Here is a 22,535-nt window from a genome sequence, read left to right on the forward strand (position 1 = left end):
CCCGGTCACCTCACCAGATGCTCCAGGAGCGTCCCTTGCGTGGGTTGTGGGTGCCCTCCTGTTGAGCCTTGATTGCTGTTGGCACGTCATATGTGGTGTTGATCTTCAGGCTGACTAGCTGTGAGGTTTGGCCACGTCCACATTTTATGGGCCACTCTATGGGGGGTTATCTCATGGAACATGATTTGCCCCAACAGGCTCTGGTGCCTGTTGAGACCACCCTTTATGGGGCTAATTGGGTGGTGCTCTGCTAATTGGTGGTCTGAAACCAATCTCCAGGTATGTTGGTTCTGGGGCCTCTCTGGGAGGGGCTCTGGTGTAAGTCCAGGTCAGCCATTACCTGTGCCTAGCCGGGAAGTACCTAGTAGGAGCTACAAAACAATCCACAGTTGGTCACTGCCTATGCTGTACCTAGAGGTGCATGGGAAAGGTCACGCTGCAAACTGAGGACAGCTGCCACCAGTACCCAGTCTAGGGTAGTTCCACAAAAATCCAGGACACTCCAGAAAGGTTCAGCCACTGATAAAGCCTCCAGAAGTAAGGAATTGACTGTGGCTGGGTCTCAGTGAGTCAGCAGGATGGAGCAGCTCACCAGACCAATAAGATTCTGATTTGGCCTGTGGGGATGGGCTCAACACAGGAAAGATGGTGTCCACCTGTGACTGCACAGGAGGAGGGCACCACACAGGGCCCCCGTCCAGTCTTCGCCCTGAATTTACACACCTCAGTCTCTCACCATATGTCTCCTATGCCCCCTGAGTCACCGTACCTCCGCAGGAGCCCAGGGTGTGTGCCTTCACGGTCCCTTTATGAGGATGCCCAGGTTTCCAACAGCCTTCCATCCCACCTGAATGGTCGGAATCCCCACTGTTTTTTACAGCCAGAAGTTGGGGGGGCTCCTCTTCCCTGCACCAGTATTCCAAACTGGGGAGCCTGGTGTGGGGGGCTGGGGTCCCCTGTTCCTTCATGGGAAAACTCTGTGGCCAAGATATTTCTCCTGATTTTCAACTGCCACACGTGGGTGTGGGAGCAGCTTGTTTCTCATCTCTGCCCCTCCTACCAGTCTCTACATGGCTTCTTTATATTCTTAATTATAAAACTTCTGTTCAGCTAGACTTCAGATGGTTTTCCAGGTTGACTGTTTTACAATTTAGTTGTAATTTTGATGTGTTCTTGGGATGAGGCAAGCATAGCATTTATCTACTCCACCATTTTGGATCACCTTCCCAATACCACAACGTTTTAATTATTGCAATTTTATAATATATTTTATTCTCAGGTAGAATTCCTTTACCTTTATTTTCATTTATAGTTACTCTTATTTTTCAGTTTTCCTAAGTGTTTACTCTTCTAGATGAACTTGAGAATAGTTGGATAGATCGTCACAAAAATACTACTTGCTTTGTATCAGGACTACATTAAATTAATAGATTAATATGTAGAGAATTAGAATCTCTACAATATTGAGTCTTTCTATCTTGTAATTCAGTTTGCCTTCCTATTGAATCAAATTTTTTTCTTTCTATTATATCAGTAAAGTTTTGTTCTTTTCTTCATATTAGTCTTAAATATTTCTTAAATTTGTTCCAAAGTATTTTGACTATTTCATAACTATTGCCAATGGAATATATTTCCATTGTTTTCTAACTAATTATTGTTTTGACTTTTTCATATTAATTCTATAACCTCTCATGCACTTTTAAATGTTAATATATTCCATAAGGAAATCCAACTGCTGCTTCTTACAGAAAGATTATTTTATTAACTCTGAAAGAGAAGTTATTTTCTCTCTGACAAGTTTTACTTTTTACAATAGATATACTTCCCTGCATTTCTGTGATAATAGATATCTATCTTAAATTGTGAAATTAATCATGAGAAAAACTCTTTATTTTTAATATTATGTAAATGAAATCACAGAAGATCCATTTCTATTGCTTAGTACATGCTTTGATTCATGATATTCTTGCCACAGACTATACCTTATTTTTGGAGATTTTCACACACACACACACACACACACACACACACACACTCAAACACACACAGAGATACATAAAATTTAACAGCAGTACTAATATAGAGCACTTGAGCATATGATGCAAAGAACTAGGTCATACCTAAGTCATTTATACTTGATCTTTGTATTAATTATAAAATCTTACATACTGGTTTTAGTCTCATAATTATGTTCAGATTATTTTCTATAAGAACATAGGATTGACAGTGGGCAGAGGCAGTCCCAGTGGGAAAGCCTGTAAATTAGTTAGCTCATAGCAAATAATCAACAGATGTGTATAATAAAATACTACTTATATTTCTCTACCTACCTACAAAAACAATAGTGATTGATATGTCCACTCTAAGTGTTCATTTGCAGGGTATGGGTATTTTCTCATAGAGTCTTTATAAACCTTCGAGTAATGTAGTTGATTTAAATATTTCACCAGCAGATGAATAGCACACAACTAATCAATAATCACAAACTTAAGTGACAAATTTAGAAGTAGTAATTTATTATCATTTTACTGAAATATTTTGACTACTTATTCCTATATTCATAAATGATTTTAAAAATCTTTTTAAAATAATTTATTGAGTAAATTCAAAGCAGAATTGTGAACCTAAGTGCAAACTTCAGACCCCTACTCTTAAGTCTTCATCATGCTGCTTTCAGTTTCACAGTTCAGTTCATCTATTAGCCCTTTCAAAGTTAATTATTCAATGAGCTATTGTCATACTCTTTTCATATGTCAATTTTTAAAAACACCATTGCAAGTTTTAAGTGACACAAACATGCAAAATAAATTTAAAAATTTTTCAACAATTTCAAATGAAAATTGTGGCCAATTATCTCACACACCAAAACAATTTGCAGGTTCCTCATTGAAGACCAAACCAAATTTGAGAGTCCAGCTAATTAACTTGTATAGGTATCATAACTACTGGTTTCCTGGGGAGAATGGAGAGATTCTCTGATTGACAGCTCTATCCCCAAATCCCATGGGATGGGGGAGTAGAAGTTCCCCAGATAAAAGGAGTCATCAAAAGAAGAAGGAAAGGATGCATAGCATAAAAATAACAGAAGTCTGTATCTGCTTTACCATGGGTATTACCTCACAAATATCTTTTAGTGTAATTTAATATTCTTACATACTTATTTTTATGGTTAAATAATATCCTATTATATGGATATACCATATTTAATTTAGTCAGTAACCTGTAATTGGACATATATGTATATATGTATATATATATATATTTTTTTTTTGCACCCCTAGTACTTAAACAGTAGCGCATAAAAGGTACTTAATAAATATTTGTTGAATTTTTCAAATTATGAATTTTAAGATTCAGCAGAAGAATGGGCATGCAGAAATATTTCCAAAGTACTCAATTTTTTTTCTGTTTTCTCCAATTACAACTTAAGAACCCAGCTGTTATATTCCAGATAAATAAAATGCCTTAATTATTCAGAACCTAACTAATAAAAAAAAACCTTCTAAAATAAATGTTCAAACTGTAATAAGGTACAGAAAATTGGCTTATTTATCCTGATTACCTGAGGTTGTTCAGCAGTCTGATTTTTACTAAGGAGTTCAAGTATATTAATGCTTGAATATATTAATAAATTGCCTCTCCAGCTCTAAACATCCAAAGAAAAAGACTAATCTTCTGCCACTACTCAATAAAGGTACAGAAAAACATAGTCAACAAAGTCCAGAGGACCTGCATTAATAAGAACAGTTTGATCTTGGAAAATATAGAAGTAACAGAGACAAAAATTATACTATACAGGAAGTCAAATTCTTAGACACTTAAATAAGATTTATACTAGTGGATGAAAAAGGAAAAGTAAGCCACTTTGTTTTAAATTTCAGCCTTGGTTTTTCCACAGGGCATGCCAGCCCCAATGCAGCCTGTGCTATGGATTCCATGTTTGTATCCAGACAATAGCATAATTCCTATTGCTAACTTCCAGATTAGTCAAAATCTAAGTTATATTGAAATAAGATCAGAAATCGCTAAATTATTTCAGAACTTAATACCAGAAGCTATCAGCCAGTTACCAACTTCTCTGTTTGCTAGTCTCAGCAACACTTGTCATACAATTTTATAGTTGTCATAAAATTTTGTGTAGTGCCATGAAAACGCTAGCTGAATAACATTTGACTGTCAAAAACATCAAGGATAAAAGCTGAATGTGATTGATTTGAAAAGGAAAGCAAAAGGTAGCAATACAGAAAAAAAGGGAAATGTATGATGCTTTCTTTGTTTTTTGTAATTGAACAACATTAGAATATTATGCTTAGCCAGACTGTTGATGCATCTACAGAGAATTTTTCAATCATCATTTGAAAAGGGAGGGTAAAATATCATGCTATATTATTCCTTATAATTCCTTACAGTAAAAATGGTCACTACCTCCTAATAACAATATACCCATTAAATACTCATTTTCCTTACCTTGTGACCTTGTCTTCCAGGTTCACCAATTTCTCCTTTAGGCCCTTTATGACCCTAATAAATGCAAAAATAAATAAATAAATAAATAAATAAATAAATAAATAAATAAATAAATAGACCAATAAATAAAAAACAGTTGTATTGGGTTTGACACAGAAAGTGGTCAGAAGATTCCGAAAGTGATCTTGCTGCCCCAAATCTGTGTCAATGTGCTGCTAAGGAAAAGGTTATGTGACTACCCTAAGTGACCTTAATAACACCATGTGTGTTACATTACTGCTATATATGGTAAATATCAGTTTTAGTTAATAGAAAAACACTGTTCTAGAATAGCAAAAGCTCCATTACCTGGTTTAGCAACATGATGCACTGCCTACTCGTCCCTAGATCCCTCCATCCCAAACTTCCTCTCACAGTTGGGTTAAGAGCTTTAAGTCTCTTCCAATAACTTATTTTCTGGAGGTGACATCCCTGACCCAACTCAACTGGCTATCCCCTGCTCTCTGGAGCTCTCTGAAGGGCTCTGAAAACCCTTCTGCCCTCTCTATACCCACCTCCTTCCTGGAGGTGGAAGAAGGGACTTATGCAGATGTACAGCTTTCTGCCTCTTCTTGTACACAATCTTAAGTGCAAACAGAAATCTCTAAAGAGCAGTCAGTGAAGGCTGCATAGCGTGAGAAAATATCCCTATCTTTGCTTGTCAGTATACCTGTTCTAAGCGTATGTGTGCTTTGGACAATAACATGTGGCAAATATGAAATGAACATTCCAAAATCAAGTCTATCAGAGCTTTCACTCTCAGAGCCTCTCTTGTTCCGAGAGTGAAAATCTTTGTGAAAAACAAGACACCAATCCAGGCCCAAATCTTCTGCAGTTGTGGGAATCCACTAAACTAAACTGAGAGAAAACCATAATTGGAAAACCAGTGCCTTGGGGCTTTTTAGATCACAGCAGAACTCCATTGGTCTGGAATTTTTCAAAATCACTTTAGATTCATAGACTAGAGAGAGAAAGCCATTTAACTTCAGCATATGGTATTTATTTTTTCATTTTTATGGGAAATTTAAAGTAATTATGTCAGAGTGAGAGAAAACAATGTTTTTGGAAAGTCGTTTTTCTTCCCTATTTTACACAGTTTCTCCATTAAAAAAAAAAAAAACTAGGACAGGTTCAAATACAGTACGTGCACAACCCCCCCGCCCCCTTCATAGGAAGCAAACATCTGAACTTTAATTTGGTGACTAAAGTCTCTCAATCCAATATATTTTATTGGTATTTCTTTTCTGAGCAACAAAAGTACTGTGTAAGCAAACATTTGTGTCTCAGTAGGAAGACCTGTCAGGGGCACCAGCAGGAATTTCTAGGACAGATAAGGACCACAGACTAAGCCACAGAATAAGCCAATACAGACTTGCCTAATCCATCAAGTGGGGTCTCTGCACCAGGAAGGCTAGTGCATAAAGAAAAGGTTCTGTGTTTTCTACAGATAACACTCTTGAAAATAAAATTCTGAAATTATTCTCTTACCCTCAAGCCTGGTATGCCTGGATATCCTGAGCGACCTGGTGGACAGGCATTGGGACACTGCCAAAGACCAAGAGAGACAGAAAGTGCATAAACTAAGGTCTCCACTTTATGACAAAATGGTATTTGGGGGGGGGGGATTCCAGCTATAGCACCCCAATGCAATTATATTCATTCAATAACCGAGAACAACCCTTTCCTTTTTTTATTTCATTTTAAATAGAAAATACAGAATATAAAAAACCCTTTCCCCACATAGCCACCATCCAGATTTAAGAAATGTTATTATTTTGCCATAGTTATTTTAGATGTAATTTATTAAAGAAATAAAACATTTCCAGATAACCCATTATACCACGACCTGGTCCTTTCCCCTTACCTCCCTTCCACTGGACTAACTACCCTGAGGTTCACATTGCCTCATCAAATGGGCCAAAATGGCATTTAGTGCAGTTTACCAACATCATTTGACTATTAGTCTAGAAGTAAAACAAGTCTCAGAGTGAATTATTTTATTTTTACTTTTTAAAATTGGGGGGCTCTGGTAGAAAAACATGCCCTTGTCATAAAGTAAAATGATTATGGAAAAACAAAGATATTTCTATAATGAAAAACAGAGTCTGAATGTATATAAGCTACAAGTTTACTAGTTTGCTCTGCAATCTGAGTAAAGTAAAAGACAAATATACAACATCTTCCAGCAACATAATTTTAAAGAAAATTTTTCTGAATATTACGTGGTCTTTGACTTAAAACTGTATTTTGTTCAAAGGAACGCATCTTACCAATGGATCTCCATCCTGAAAGCCAATTGTTCCCTAAAGTAAGAAAATATTAAAGTTAAGAATATCGCTAAATATTTAATTCAAATCGTCTTATAATAGAATGTTCATTGGGAAAAAATATAAATGTACTTGTTCAATAAAATATAAGGTACAAAGAGCCACATATAATATGCTAATATTCTTAAAGCTTGGCTCATGGCTGTGTTTCTTTTAGAGAACCCTGAATTGCAGTAGATTCTGTCAGGGGATTGAAGGGAGATGAAATGAGAGACAGAACAGAAAATATGGGGAACTCTGAATCATAAATTCAAAATATAAATTATCTCCTACTTAAACTCCTATTTTTTAAAATTGCTTACTATGTAAATCCTTTGTAAAAACTAGTTCATTTGAAAATGTTCCTTTCATACATCCAAATTTTAAGCATTTGAGAAATCATAAGCATCAAAAGACAAAATAATGAGTAGCCATTCCCCGTGAAAACCACCTTTTAAGTTATTGTGATTCCTCTACTTTTCTGGCCTAAAAAGACCCATGCTCTGAATGGGTGCAAAAAAAAAAAAGATGGCTATTTTAGAATTTTAGGATGAATCAATTAACAGATATTTCCTTTTTTTTTTTTTTTTTGGTTCTTGCATTTCTTTAACCCTGACTCTCCAGACACAGAGAAATTCAAGCTGCAAATAACTTACACTGGGTCCCGGGGGGCCAGGAGGGCCAGGTGGTCCTCTTCTCCCAGGGTCACCCTAAATTATTTGAAAATTGTGACACATTGGTTATAAACACGTCAAAACACAGTGCACAAAACTGGTGAGAGGGGCTTTAATGGTAAGTGGGACTTTTTCAAGGCATTCCCCTATATTAGAATGATATTACTAGAAATCCTTACAGAGCTCAACCATGCATAGACTTGCCACCAAAATCAATGAGTGGCCCATGATCTAATTAGCTCCACAAAACCAGAAGAATAAAGGGGTTCCAGTCTCACCAAACTAATAAAACAAGGCAGAGAGAGACTTGTGGGAAAAAACTAAGCCAATTCTCTATGGAATGATAACTTTGTCTATCCTAAAAACAAACCAGAAACATGACATATTTTTCTAGTTGATTTACAGAGGCGCTGAACAGTCAATACTGCTAGTGCCATTCCCCTATTGGTAGCAAAAGAAGGCTTACAGGGAGCCTGAAGCTGTGAAATGGAAGGTTAACCTCTGCAATGCCAGACTCTCCATTGTTCTAGTCCCCACAAGCTATCACTTGGTCTGTCACTGCAGTCTCTTGCAAATGGACAAAAGATCAAAGATGACTAAATTCAAGTAAGACACTCAATTGAAAACGGATTCCAATTAGTCTTAATATCCAGAGCTTACTCCTGGCATGTGTTTTCCTTCTTAATGTTTTACCATAAGAAGTCAAAAGCATCTGAGGTTTAATTTATCTTTACAATCATTTCATATTCATTCATTTGTTCAGTAAATAAATTTGTCAAACAGTAAGCATATATAGGAAGCAACAACGGTATATAATACGTGGCTCCTATTCTCAATGAGTTTATAATTATCTGTCTTTCACATAACATCACTACAATATTTTTGAAATATTTATTGAATATTAACATCAAGCACTTATTATCAGCAGTTCCTTCTATAAAGTTCAGCTCTGTATTGCCTAAAGTTAAATTCTGTTGGTTCAATTATAATGATCCTAACATAAATATATTTATAAATGATTTAGACTATTCACTTTTCATTTCATGTATAGAGTATAACACAAAAGTCACTGGACCCCAATCCTGGCTGAGTCTGTATAATGGAGGTGACACTTCATGACTTGATCAGTAATTCTGGAAGTTGGGAAGAAAATTTTAGCTGAAAACTATGGGAAAAATTAAAATCACTCTACAAAAACAAGGTAGCATTTTTATCCCTGGTGCCCATCAATATTATGAACTGAAATAACATTCATAGGCCATTTTTTGGATTTGCAGGGGAAAACATACAGTTAGGGCAATTTGCCTTCCCTAATAACATTGTCTTTTAAATCAGCAAATGTCTACCAAAAGATGCTGTGATACTCACAATTGGTCCAACACGGCCAAGCTCTCCAGGGAGACCTGCTGACCCAGGAGGACCCTGAAGTCAACACATTAAAGGGATATGGTGATTCATGAATGTTTTACAATCTTTCGCAAATGATACCCAATATGATAAACAACTGACTTGAAATTATGTATCTGTGCTAGCTTTGGTTTCCAGTGAGACAATATCTCATTTGAACCAATTTTAATTTCTTAAAATAGACCAGAAATTTCTTACATTAATAAAATATTTTGTTTGGCACAATACAAGTGCTGTCTTAGCGGCCACCTAAGATCATTTGGTAGAACACTATAAACATCACTAGATAGAGTGTTAGTTGGAGAGAAAGCTTGGGATACGAGAACTAGGTCATTTTGTAGATTATGTAAAAATAAGCCAACAGATGACACTCACAGGAGGTCCAGGAATTCCACGGCCCTAAAAGATGAAAATAAAAATTATTATGGTATGTGATTTATATTTAGTATAAATACAGACACAGGCCTAACTCAATTCAAAATTAAACTAAATAAGTATCTGATGCTCATCCTAAAACAAGCACTGGATAAACAAAAGCAAACAAGGCTCTCCCTCTGCAGGAAGCAGAAGCTTGTGTCAGTTCCTCAAACCATTCCTTTCATGTCTAAGCTAACCAGTAATATTTTTTCCAAACTTTTTTTTAAAGAAAATCAAAGTAAATAAGTCTTCCATGCTTGCCCTCGGGAAAACTTACCATCACTCACGAATAGGCATATCACAACCTGACAGTTTAAATAAAGAGTTTTTCATTTTTATAAGACACCTACATTAAAAGCAAAACAGTGAACTGCTTGACAATTTATAACAAGATGTTTGGATGTTTCTCTAAACAAATACTCAGCACCGAGAGGCAGGGGAGGAAAAGGAGTCCGAAACATACCCTCTTTGCCAAGTAGGGCTATATTTCCAGACACCAAATCCAGTAGACATTAAAAATAAAATGGTGTCATTCCTGAAATGACCTATGATGGGATCCTAATTTAATATGCTGAATTTGATTTTAAAGCTAGTCATTCCATCTTTCTCCCCTTTATGCTTTATATCTTTTAAGCAACACCAAACTCTGTATAATTAAAGATTGAAACCACATCACATTCATCCACCCAGCCTGAATTCCCAGCATAGGACCTAATATATAATAAACCCTAACTGTAGGCTTGTTGAACTTAATAAAACTGAACATCAACTGCCTACAATCCCTTATTCTCTCTCTTTTCTTTCAATGTTCAGTTTCCCCCTTGGAGTTCCTCATTACTCTTTTCTTACTTACATTGGTTTGAATAGCTTTTATTCACAGCTATATCTGACACAATTTTCATGTTAGCTATCATTCCAGACTTTCTTTTCTAAAATATTCATATGTGAAGCATCCAGTGGAATCAATGTATACCCTCTGATAATTATATTATTATTTCTAATTATATAGGCAGCCAAAACAAGCAATGATTTCACATAAATAATGTGTTTTAATGGTAAGTGAGACTTTTTCAAGGCATTCTTTGAAAAATTACTTGAACGTTTTAATATGTGGATCAATTTTGGAAATAAGTGTTATGCTTGAAAATACCAAAGTCGTCAATGTTATTTCATTATCAGAGATTAGAAGTTTGAGAAATGTCACTGAGTTTTTTTAAAGGCATCTCTATAAGACGTTGAGCTCTGAGTTGAAAAATGTGAGAGAAAGGGCAGCAAGCTATTCACTTCTGAAAACAGGCTTTAATGGAAAAGTTGATAGTCACTGAAATACAGCAAAGAAAACAGTACAACTAGAAAACAAGGAGGAAAAATACAGATTAATGAAAAAAAAAGGGGGGGGGTGGGAATGAAGAGCAAAATAGAAAGGAAAAGCAGCCTGAGAACCTAGTTCTCTTACACACAGAAATAACAAATCTGCCAGATTGTGCAATGTAGGAAAAGACTGGCCAGGGAACCAGGCAGGTGATAATATCTGATGGGTGATATTTCATTAGGGATAAAACCAGTTGTGAAGAAAGTGGTATAATGCCATGGGCTAAACACTGAATACTTCAATTTGCTGTTGTTATGCAAGAAATGTTTTCTCTCAGTGGGGGTGGAAGGGGCGTTGTCTATTGGGAAATACCATCTGCAAACAGACATGTTTTTTTATACTGTACATTCAAGTTTCTCTAAAATTTTTCTGTTCATAGAATGCTTGCACCAGATAAGTTATAAACTTCTTAGTGATGTATATTATGTAGAAAACTTCATTTAGAATTTCACAAAGGCAGAATTTTACCCAAAGATAGGATATTTTCAATTCTATCCCTTGACATTCACTTACTGGAAATCCACGAGATCCCGGCACACCAGGTTCTCCCTAAAAATAAAAATAGCTTTATTTAGAATAAAATTTAGCTTTTTTTAGAATAAATAGGTAAATATACAAACTGCATAAATATTCAAATCATTAAAAAACTCCACCTTCGTGTTTTTAATTTAAATCAACTAAAACACAATTTTAGTTGGACAGTGTATTTCAGCTACTTCACAACTAATCTGTTAGTTGATTTGCAAATACTATGACAAAAATATACTTCTGCATTTAATTAATACGAGTAATTAAAACCAGAGGAATAACTTACTTTTAGTCCTCTTGGTCCAACAGAGCCAGGGGATCCATCAGGTCCAGTTAATCCCTAACATATAAGATGTTAGAACTATTATAGCATCCTTAGGCAAACTACTAAGTGGGTAATTTCATTTTATGTATTAATTATGTACAAGATGGTTACCTATGTATGTTGGAAATATTTATAAATAGCTTTCTATACTCTTACTCAAAAGTAATGCTTAACATGTCATCAGTTACTTTCTATAAATTTTATCATATTCTTAACTTCCTGCTAACTGCATTGTTTATCACAAGGTTGGATAATATAGTATTTTTGACATTGCTTTGAAAAAAATGCAATATAACAATTACAGTGTTCTAATAGCTAAATCTAATGGGACAACAGGTCATGGCTCTGCCATTTACTCATATTTATGAACCTCCTTTACTTCATTTATAAAATAAAAATACTATATTTCTCTCTGACTCTCTAATAATGTTTCGAGAGTTAATAAAATGTTTCTTCATGAGGAGTTAAAAATAATCAATCTCATTATTGATTTACAGCCACCTAAAGCCCTCTAGCCATCTTCTACCAATGACAATTGCTTATCTAAGAACATTAACTTTTAAAGTTGAAACATTTGAGAGCATGCATGTTTTTACATTATCTTCCTTTGCAAAAATATCTATAATTAAGTATATATTTTCATGTGTGCCACTCCATATATAGAATTTAAGCCAGTTACTATAAAACATACTTATAGCAATCATATTTAATATTAAAGTGTATCTCTCAAACATTCTCATTTTTCCCTACCAGTTCTTATTTTATAATCATTTTCGATATAAAATAGATATTAAAGCTGATAATACTATGTCAATACCTGGATTTCCATTTTGGTGAAGAGGCATTTTTATATTTTTAATTTTTTCTTTACTCTGATACTTTTAGATGTTTTCATTTATAAGGTAATCTTGAAATTATACCTTCCTAAAGATAAACATGTTTATGTGTATCTGTATATATGTACATATACATATATGCATGCATATGTAAATATTTCATAAAACCTATCTATTATCAAGATTTTGGAAAAGACTCAAATGATATTAATCGAGGGAGGGATTCCTTGAAAATATAAAAACCCTATTTAAAAGTGGATCACCAAAACCTATATTTAATCTGTCATAGTCTGCATAACTATCAATAAAATGCTTTCTTATAATTTGTATAGAAATCTAGTTCACTGGCCACCATATTTACATTTCTCTACATCAATTAATTTCTCTCATATCTCCACAGAATGAATCAAAGGAAGCAGAAAAAAAAAATGAGTTGAAAATGTTAATTACTGGAAATTTACCAAAAGTGAAAGTTATTAAAAACACATAAAAGAATTTTTGACAGACTGTCTTGATTTTCAATCAACCTAGTCTAATTACAACACTGTAATTTGGGAGTAAGCCCCATCATCTTAGATGCTGAACACCCATAGTAATGAAACATTCGCTTTTGCATTTCAGCAAACAAACTATACATCCAGGAGCACTCTCTGGAAGCACATCTGGCACATAGATTTTGTAAACCTCAGGGCATGTTTGACTAATGGAATCTCAAATACCCACTTCATGGGGATTATGTCCTCCAAGACCAATCCTGGTCAATTCCCACACACGCAGCCCACCCAACTATCTTCAATCTGTGACTGGAAACACTGACAAGAGTGGAGGACAGTAGCTACTATGTGTGGTAGAATTCCAGTGCCTAATATTAAAGCAGAACCAAGTAAATGATTGGATAACCTGGAGGCTGCTTTCAGGTCACTTCTTATTTAGCATTTTCCATAGGATATGATAAAGTATTTCTATCCCTAGGAAGGTCTTTGAATTAAATTGAAAATACATTCTGGTGTCAGATGTTACGATGAACTCTGTTATGCAATAGCTATGTAGATCAGTATAAACTCCATGAGGACAAGGACTGGACTGCATGTCCATTCAGTCTTTGCACATTGCTCCTAGCAACTAACACACACTCAATTCATGACTACTGAATAGTTTAGCCCGTCAGGTAGAGGGATATTACACTTGTCCGCTCCATATCACTTTTGGTTCAAATCCCAGCTCTGCCACTTAGCTGTGCAACCATTGGCAAGTTGCTTAACTGTATAGTGCCTCAATTTCCTAATCTGTAAAATGGGTATTATAATAATAATAATATCGACCTCATGTGGCAATTTTGAAGATTAAATGGGATATTATACACAAAGTGCTTACGACAATGCCTGGCAGAGTGAGCCCTGAATAAATGTTAGCTATTATTATTATCATTGTTATTATATGGTCAGCTCTGTTCTAGCTGCTGTGAAGAGTTCACATGAAGTATAAGACATGTTCCCTTCCCTCTGGGAGCTTACAACCTCATTCAGAAAGGGTTCTGCAAATAAACAAACCAAAAAAATCTAGATATTAACCACAGGCACTGTACTTCATGGACCCCTCACATTTCTTCAATGCCTTACTATTTCCACTTACACTGACCTTTCAGAATGATTCTTTAATAACTCACTACCTTAATTATTAATATATAACATCTGCCAGTGATAATAGTTGTATACGTTCAAAGGATGTTCTAACCTGTTTCCTGTAAAAAGTGGCATGGTTTAACTATAATTCCTATACATAATTCTAATTCTTCTTCTTCCTATCTTAGACAGATGCTATAAGAACAAATAAAATACTGTTTTACAGAGCTTGCTGAGCATGTCACAGCAAATAGCGCCTATAAGAATGTCTATATTGATATTATTGATGATAATAATGCTGTTGTGCTTTGGGTACAAGGTTATAACCAAGTTCTGACTTGTCTAATTTTACATGTCTATAGGGAAAGAAGTTAAAGTCTTAGCAAGAAAGGAAAGCATATATCTATATCTATATCTATATATATATATATATGTACATATATATACATATATATGTGTATATATATATATATATATATATATATATATATATATATATATATATCCCCACATTCACATTCACACACACAATTCCAATTTGCAATAATTCTTATTTATCAAAGAAATGAAAGAGGGAAATAGTACCGGTGGCAGAAAGAATTGCTTTCATATGAATGTTTATGAAGATAAAGTTCTATATGTGATGATATTGAAGCTGGCTATGTTCTGAACTTTCATGCTGCTGTTTGGCAGGGAACACCAGCCCTCAGTATAATTTCCTTCCAACATTCCAATGACTTAGCTTGTGAGACTCAAGGCATAAGTCTACAAACATAGCTGCCGTGACTCTTTTACCTTTTCTGTTAAAAATCCACTTAACTTAGGATAATTACCTTTAAACCATGTTCCTTTCAGATTCTTCCAAACATCATCTGGTTAACCACTTGTTAACATTACCAAAAAATACAGCTTTGCAATGAACCAAAGAGCAGAAGACAAAGAGGTTGGAGGTTTAAGGTCCTACCACTACACTCACATTCACATTTCCAGAAAAGATTACCAAAGCTTTCTTAATTACTTAGCTCCCTTATTTCCAGGGATAAACAAATAGCAAACTCTGATTTAGTTACTAGTATCTCATTATTCTCGATGTCTATTCTTGATATAGGGTAAAAGATTGTTTAAAATGTCAACTGATCCAAGGATGGAGTAAGAAAACTTTTCAGTTTAGAATCTTGTGAATCCCATTTAAAAATTTGGTGAATATGGGCATGGAAATATCTATAAATATTTATAAAATATCAATTATAAATTATTTTTATTATCCATTGAATTATCCATATCATTTTTCTTGGTTGGTAATTCAGATAGTAAAAATTCACTTTTATTCTTTTTTTCCCTATTTGCTCTGATTATTCATCTATTCAAGAACCTCATTTGTATCTGAATAGGGCAAAACTATATAGAAAGAGAGTGAATCTGAAAATCCAGAAATCTGGTTTCCTTCACTATCTTAGCCACTGAATAACTCTGGGTCCCTGAGGAAACTGCTTGTCCTCATAATTATTCAGTTTCCTAATCTGTGGAGAATAATATTAGCCAAACCTGTTATCCAGGTTGTTGTAAGGTTAAAGCAAATAATGTTTGCGAAGGTGCTTGAGAAAAAAGTTGTTCTACACAAATGCAAATTAGTATAGCTATTTTTTTGCTTAGTTTTAGGAAATGACTACAATATGGGCACATACATGGATTTGTTACTTTTTCTCTCCTTCCTTTCTCTTTTTCTTTTTGTCTTGCTTTCCTTCTCAATCCCCGGAGACAGAGTCAATGCTCTCATTAGTTTGTCCCTGAGGACTTTCCAGGGTCAAAGTTCTGTAAAAAGCCTTATTCTTTTAAATTTTTTAACTTTGGAAATCTGGTTTGTTCTGCACTATAGACATAGAAAAAAAATACTTGTAATTGTTATTGTACATGTACTTTGGAAGATTCTAAAATACTTTCATCTGTTCACCCAAAATTTCTGTTTAAGTAGGGAAATTGCTATATAAAGTAAAATCAGGCATTGTCTTCATGATCTTACAGTAAATGGTAAAAAAAAATTATTGAGCATACTACATAAGCATCATAAAACTAATGCACAAATAACTCGAGCCCTCTCTCTGAAATTATTGCAACCCAATAGTGAGACAAGACATCATGTGCTTCAACCACCACAAAAATAATAATAAACAATAATAATTTAATCATAAATTTTCATGCAAAACAGAAGTCAGGTCCAAGTTTCAAAGGAATACAGAAACAAATCCTACATATATTTGGGCTACTGTTTTATTTAGTGGCCTTTTATTTATCAGATTTTTTAATTCTGTGACATTTCCAAGTCATTCACATGTTTTCGAGAAGAGCTTGAGAGCCAAGTTATATAATTTCAGTTTGTATTATCCAAATACTAGTCCTTGGAGGCCTCATACACCATCACTTTGCATACATGGAAAGTTCAAACTTTGAAATGTAAAACAAAGTCTATCTCCTAAAGCATAATATGTAGCATAAACAAGTACCCCCATTATGATAACTTTGATAATGAAAGCACTTCTTAATAAATGCTGAAATCTAGCTATTTTTCTTCCTGTAAAGTGAAGGATCTATCTTAAACTCTAGCCAAAAATTCTTGGAAATTACAATAAAAGGTTTTCAGGTGCTTTCTTTGATTTAGAAAAGTCTTTAGTTTTGGGAAACCAGGTAAAGTGGCAAGTTGAAGGATGACTTGGATACACTACTATCTGTCCTCTGAGAACAGATGCCATATCTTACTTCACTTTGTATCCCAACGACAAAGTCAAGGACTGGCCTATACTGGGACCTTAACAAGAAATAGCCAAATGCATTGAGAGAGGAAAAGCTGAGAGTCCTGAAGTCATTTTACTCTGAAGAAATATAATTTAGTGTTAGGTTTACCATACAACTCAGTATCTGAGCTTTCCCCAGATGGCGGCAAGGGTTATGGAGATGGGGAAATTGGGGAAATTGGTTGCTGGTTCCCAGTCTTCAAGCAACCCTAGCCAGCTTATTTCTGTCAGTGATGCCAGCTAAGGAAATGCCATGGAAAGAGAGAAAACTAGTTTTGAATTTCCTATTCTATATGCACTGACCATGTCCCTGCCCAAGGCCACCCCCAGATAGCCCCACTCACTTCAGGGCTTCCCCTCAAGGGCATCTTTTTTCTCTTCCTTGGGATTTAGGAGTACTCTGCCCCTTTCCCTGCCTGCAGATTCTTTTTCTAAATGAATCCAGGGAGTGCCAGTGAGAGGACAAGAGCAGTGACAACTTGCTGCCAAACCCCAGCAGAAGCCAGTAGGATCCCTCCTCCCCTGGCATTCCCTGTGCCCCAAAGTCCCCCAGCATTCCCCCCCCCCACCCCCCCGGTGCCCCAAAGTGGGCCTGAGAGTTCACCGGGAGAGCAGAGTGGACTGACTGAGGCAGGAAGCCAGTACCATTACTGTTTTCTGAGAGGAGGAAATGCCAGTGCTGCCTGCTGTCCCCAGGGAGCCTGGAGATACCTATCACCACATTTGCAGGTTCCTTTGCAGAAAACTGCTGCCTCCATGCCACCCACACCAGGCAAATTCAGGGCCACAGCCCTGTTTCAGCGGAGTCTACCGCCCCCCAACACCCCTTTAGCTCATCTCTATGTCTCTCCCTTCCTCCCCCTCTTTCTACCTTCCTTCTTCCTCCTCAACCCCCCCCCCCCACACACACACACACACACACATACACACACACACCCAGCGCTGGCCTACTCACATCAGCACCTGGCGTGCCAGGCTTGCCCGGAGCTCCTGGCTTTCCCGGTTCTCCAACAGGACCCTGAGCAGGGAAAGGGTGAGGCAGGAAGAGGAAAAGGTGCAAAGTTGAGATTCTTTGGACACACATGGCTGAAAACCACGTATAAAGGAAAGAAGCGGGGTGCGAATGCGCTCATCAACTTACCGGAGGTCCCGGGGGACCCTTTGGCCCTCGGTCACCCTGGAGGGGCAGGAGAGAAGGCAAGAGCAACACATGAGTGGGAGGCGTTGGCGACCCCACGGGGAGAATCACTATTCAGATCAGGGACAGGGACAGGGTAGGGGCTAAAGTGTAGGTGTCATGACCAACGGGGACAACAGGACACGTCTGCCTCCTCCCTCCGAAAATCCCCAGGTTTTTAAGATCCAAATCCCAGCTCTAATCCCGGTCCAATCCCGCCTTTGGGTGGGGGCATCTGGTTCTCTCCAAAGAACAACAAAACCTCCGAGCCGCTGGGGAAAGGGTAGGAAAAGGCAGGACTGGAGGAACAGAGGGGGCTGTATTGGAAAGAGAAACTTACGTCGATGCCATCGATGCCTGGAACTCCAGGGGGACCCGGAGGCCCGGGAGGACCCTGCTCGCCCGGGGGACCTCTCTGACAAAAACAGCACACACGGGTTAGTGGAGCACGTTGGGCAACAAGGAGAAACTAGGAACGATCCTGAGGCCCCCACCTCCAGCCTGTAAAGACACTCCCTGTGGAGGCTGGGTTTTTGAAGCCCATTATAATAAACGTGTATCAAACTTCCAAGCGAGCGCAGGTTGTTTCGGCGCTGCGGTATTTCAAGTGAGGCTGAACTGTGCTGTTAGAGCAGGATCTATGTCCCCAAGGTGGGGAGAGGGGTCACAGGACCGCACCGCTACAGAGTGCATTAAACCAAAAGGGAGTCATAAAGAAGGGAGGCCTGAGGCCTCTTTTTAAAAGGGGTTCAATAATGAAAACGGTTGTCATTCGATGCCTCGATTCAATCTGTAATTGCAAGTCAGTGTTTTGGCTAAAATGGAACAGCTAAGAATGGAGGTGCTCCACATCAGATTGATTATAGTATCGTTTTTGTAAATCTTTCTATGTCCAGTAGATAGCTGGGGGGAATGCTCTTGAGGAAAAGATTGGGGAACCCTGCGGTAGAAGAACCCTGAAACCCAGCGAGAGCCTGGCCTCATTTCAGATTAACCTTCAGTGACACTTTCTTGCAGTGAGGTCCTTTGCACCTTGCTTCAAAACTACACTAAATTTCATTCTTACCCTAGGGGGTGACCCCTTTTCATGGCTTGCTAAGAGCTAAGCTTTGACAGTGCTGGAAAGACTGGTGGCGTCTGAAATGGTGTGAGCATGTTGCTTGGGGAATGTGGGTTTTTTTCTCCCCTTCTGAATTTAAAAAAAAAAGGAAAGAAAGAAAAAAAGCTTCTTTCATCAAGGAAACTGTTTTTCTAAACTCCAATGACCAGACAGGTTACAATGGGGTCTTTGTAAGTGAAACCTCAAACCTCGGCTGGGCTCACCGCCCCCGCCGTGTCCTCTCCGGCTCGGGAGGGAGGAGACGCCGGAGCCTTTGGGAAGTTGCTGAAATTTTGATGGGAGCCAAGCCTGCCTGGTTCCAATCCCCGAGCTGCGGGCAACTCTAAAAGGATGCATGTTTTAGTGCTGCCATCACGGTATGGAGGAGCGGGACAGGGAACCTTAGCACCGATAGCCTTAATTCCTGCCTTCTCTGGCCTGCTTTTGACTGTGGCCAGGAAAGGGGGAGAAGAGGCAAGAAGGAACTAGGCTGAAAATTAAGCCCCGTTCTGGAGACACCGTGGCCTTCAGCTCCTGAGCCTGCAGTGTTAGGGCCCGGGGCGGTGAGGGGGGGGGAGGGAGGAGCCTCCCTCTCCTGGACCGAAGGGTCATCTAGGGCTCCGGACTCCCACGGTATTTCCCGCAGTCGTTCCGGGCTGGAGAGAGCGTGCCACCCCACTGCGCTGGGGATGCTCCGCGCCTTTCCCGGGGCTCGCAAGACGGCTGCGCCCCCACCTTTCCCTGTGTGCTCTTGAAAAGTGGAAACACTTCTCGCCCCCAGCTTACCTGGTCAGGGGTCTGGCTGGGCTGGAGAAGAAAAGATGGGAAGAAAGTAAGAAGGCTCCCCCCACGCCCCAACTCCAACTCGCACACAACTTACTTGAGCCGCAGACAAGCAGAGCCCTGACAGCAGCAGTCGCAGCCCTAGGGCTCCGTGGTCCCGCGCGGTCCAGGCCATGCCCTCCGCCCTCTGCTAATCCCCGGGGTCCACTGCGCCTCCTGCTGCCCCACTAAGCTTCCGGACCAGCTAAGCGCATGAAGCGGCACTTACTCCCCTCAAAAAGAGCCCCCAGGAGTAGTGGTTGCAAAGGTACCCGGCCAAGGAGGCGTAAGTTCCTCCTGTTTATGAATGGCCCTGGAGAGGGTCCTGGGGATTGGAGGATAGCTTGCGGGGCCGGGAGAACGGATAAAATGACAACAGTCTCTCTTAACCCTTTCCCTGCGTCCTGAGCGCTCCACTCTGCCTCCGCCCACCCGCCCCAGTGCAGCCTCTCGCAGTCCTCGGAGCCGCCTCTGGTGGCCTGTGTGCCATCGTGGGTGGCGAGTAGATGTCGAGGAATGTTTCAGAGGGAAGTAGGGAGAGTCGTAAGCCACCAAAGGTACAACCAGACACCCGGGGCTTGTTTCTACCCATCAGAATGTTGGTGGGACAAGTTCTTCCTTAATATCTACCTGGTCTGTACAGCAAAGCCTGGACTTTTTGGAGAAAGAGAGTGTGGAGGTAAGGTGGGGAGAGTCAGCTGGGTGGAAGTAGCCTTTGCAGGTGGTCAAGGGACTCACCGTTATCCTGGGTGGCAGCTCATGGCAAGTTTCTCTGCTGGGTCGCAGTGGGTCACAATGTATCAGCATCCATTGAAGTTCAAACTGTACAAAGACAGCGGACCGACAGTCAGTTCAGGTGCTTTTAGAGGACAGAAGCAAGTCATTTAAGACAGAGATGAGTTTGTAAATGTGTTCCAACTGCTAAGTGACTGGAGACTAACTTGAACTGGTTGATCTCTGGACCAGGACTTTTGTTGTTCCTTGAATATAAATTTCCACTGGAAATGGGCTGGAAGCCCTTCCCAAGTTTCTCTGATCATTGGATGCAGATGTCTTTAGCTCTGCATTGCTCCAACATAGCGCTAGACAGGAAACAGATCATTGGCACTGACTTTGTGTTTCTATCCTCATCACAACCTCAAGAAGTAGATTCTATTAAAATGAGTCTCAGAGAGAACAAGGAACTGTCCTGTCACAAGCCAATAAATGTCAGACTCCGGGCCTGGAATGATGCATGCTAGAGAAGTCATTCTCCATGGAGTGGTCACAGCTTAAAATGGAAATAGCAAAGACCAGAAATGGTGGGAATGCGAGGGAAATCTAGGAGTCAGGGGACAAAGAAAATAATAAAAAATATTTAAATATGGTATAATCTTATCCATTGGTTGAAGAGATATAAAATTTTAGATACTTGAAATCCAAATATGTCCTGACAATTTCTTACGTTTTTAAGAGAAAGAACAGGGGAACGGGGTGGGGGTAGGGGGGAACAGGAGAAAGAAAGAGTGGCCAGGTCTGAATCTGAAAGCCTCAGGTGACGGGTTGAAAAAAAAAAGATGTACCCCACAGGAAGCCTGCCACCATATGGCTTGCTGGCCTCTCTTAAGTAGAGAAAGTTCCTTGCTAGGCATTTCAAATCAGATCCATATTTCTTGGTAGGTTGATTCTCCTGGTATTATGCAAATGTCCATTTAAATATCCAGGTCCCAAATCTAAACAGTATCTCTTTTCCTTCATCCAATAGTGATTTGCACTCCACCCCATCTGCCAAATGGACTCTAGATCTGCTGGATCTAGAATTAAGTTAGATACACTTTTTTCCAATTGTTACAGAAATGTCCAGAATTAAAGTTACTGGATGGAAAATCAAAATTGGAGAGGATGAAGTCTTTCTCTTCTACCTATAATGAAGGGAAAGTTCAATAAAAGGAAGTTTTCTGTTTTATAAAAAGGGCAAAATAAGACATTAAGCTTTCATATTCTTGCATCGACACCTCTTCTCCCGTGATTCTAACTGTCCTAGAGGTCTCCTCTAACTACATTGTTCTTGTTTCTCTCAACCTTACCATGCCTTTTCTTCAGAAAAGGTGGGCGTCTGGGAAAAGGAGTTAAGTGGGATGAAAAGAAAGTGAGCAGCTAAGTCAAGAAATATTTTAGGATGGAAATTAATCTATGAATGGTATGAAAATTATCTGTGTCTTCATGGTGTGAATTATTTAACAATAGTATACTGACATCCTACAAAAGAACTGCTTTCCAGAACACACAATGTCTTGCAGATAAGAAAATTACTTTAATCAAACACTATTTTTATTTGTATACTCCTGTTTGCTTGGGAGAGATTTTATTTTGGTTTTGTTCTAAACTGCAGTGGAAATTTTAAAAGGAAGCTAAAAGAAAGAATGAAACAACCTTTTCCTTAATAAATACCAAATACCTGGCAGTGCCTCAAACAACTCTTTGAAGCACATCACACGTGAGTAAGAAAGGTTAAATCATTGGGACATACAACTAGTAAAAGGCAGAGCTAGCATTCCAAATGTGCCTGACTCCAAAATAAGGACTTTCTCTACTTTCCTTCTCAGCCCCCCGCCCCCCGCCAAAGAATAGAGAATGAGTTATAATTTTCTAAGGAGGTAACCAAAGCATTTGGTG

The 22,535-nt window shown here is 38.4% G+C and overlaps 2 protein-coding genes across 3 annotated transcripts in view; one reads left to right on the plus strand and one right to left on the minus strand.

Moving 5' to 3' along the window:
* Positions 1–22,535, plus strand: part of FAM135A (family with sequence similarity 135 member A) — a 461,750-nt gene that overhangs the window by 233,538 nt on the left and 205,677 nt on the right. The gene's annotated exons all lie outside the window — the stretch shown is intronic.
* The window catches only part of COL9A1 (collagen type IX alpha 1 chain), a 100,241-nt gene that overhangs the window by 50,761 nt on the left and 26,945 nt on the right, over positions 1–22,535 (minus strand). For both annotated transcript variants that reach the window (XR_012496642.1, XM_074333167.1), the window contains exons 6-17: positions 20,619–20,702; positions 18,300–18,374; positions 17,924–17,959; positions 17,738–17,800; positions 11,497–11,550; positions 11,196–11,231; positions 9,269–9,292; positions 8,855–8,908; positions 7,469–7,522; positions 6,777–6,809; positions 5,995–6,051; positions 4,468–4,521 (exon numbers count right to left, since the gene is read on the minus strand). Coding sequence is in view for 1 of the 2 variants with exons in the window: in XM_074333167.1 (XP_074189268.1) it covers positions 4,468–4,521; positions 5,995–6,051; positions 6,777–6,809; positions 7,469–7,522; positions 8,855–8,908; positions 9,269–9,292; positions 11,196–11,231; positions 11,497–11,550; positions 17,738–17,800; positions 17,924–17,959; positions 18,300–18,374; positions 20,619–20,702 (624 nt within the window). In the remaining variant the exon portion in view is untranslated. The remainder of the gene's footprint in view (positions 1–4,467; positions 4,522–5,994; positions 6,052–6,776; positions 6,810–7,468; positions 7,523–8,854; positions 8,909–9,268; positions 9,293–11,195; positions 11,232–11,496; positions 11,551–17,737; positions 17,801–17,923; positions 17,960–18,299; positions 18,375–20,618; positions 20,703–22,535) is intronic.

Source organism: Rhinolophus sinicus, linkage group LG05, assembly GCF_036562045.2.
Source record: "Rhinolophus sinicus isolate RSC01 linkage group LG05, ASM3656204v1, whole genome shotgun sequence".
Taxonomy (NCBI): domain Eukaryota; kingdom Metazoa; phylum Chordata; class Mammalia; order Chiroptera; family Rhinolophidae; genus Rhinolophus; species Rhinolophus sinicus.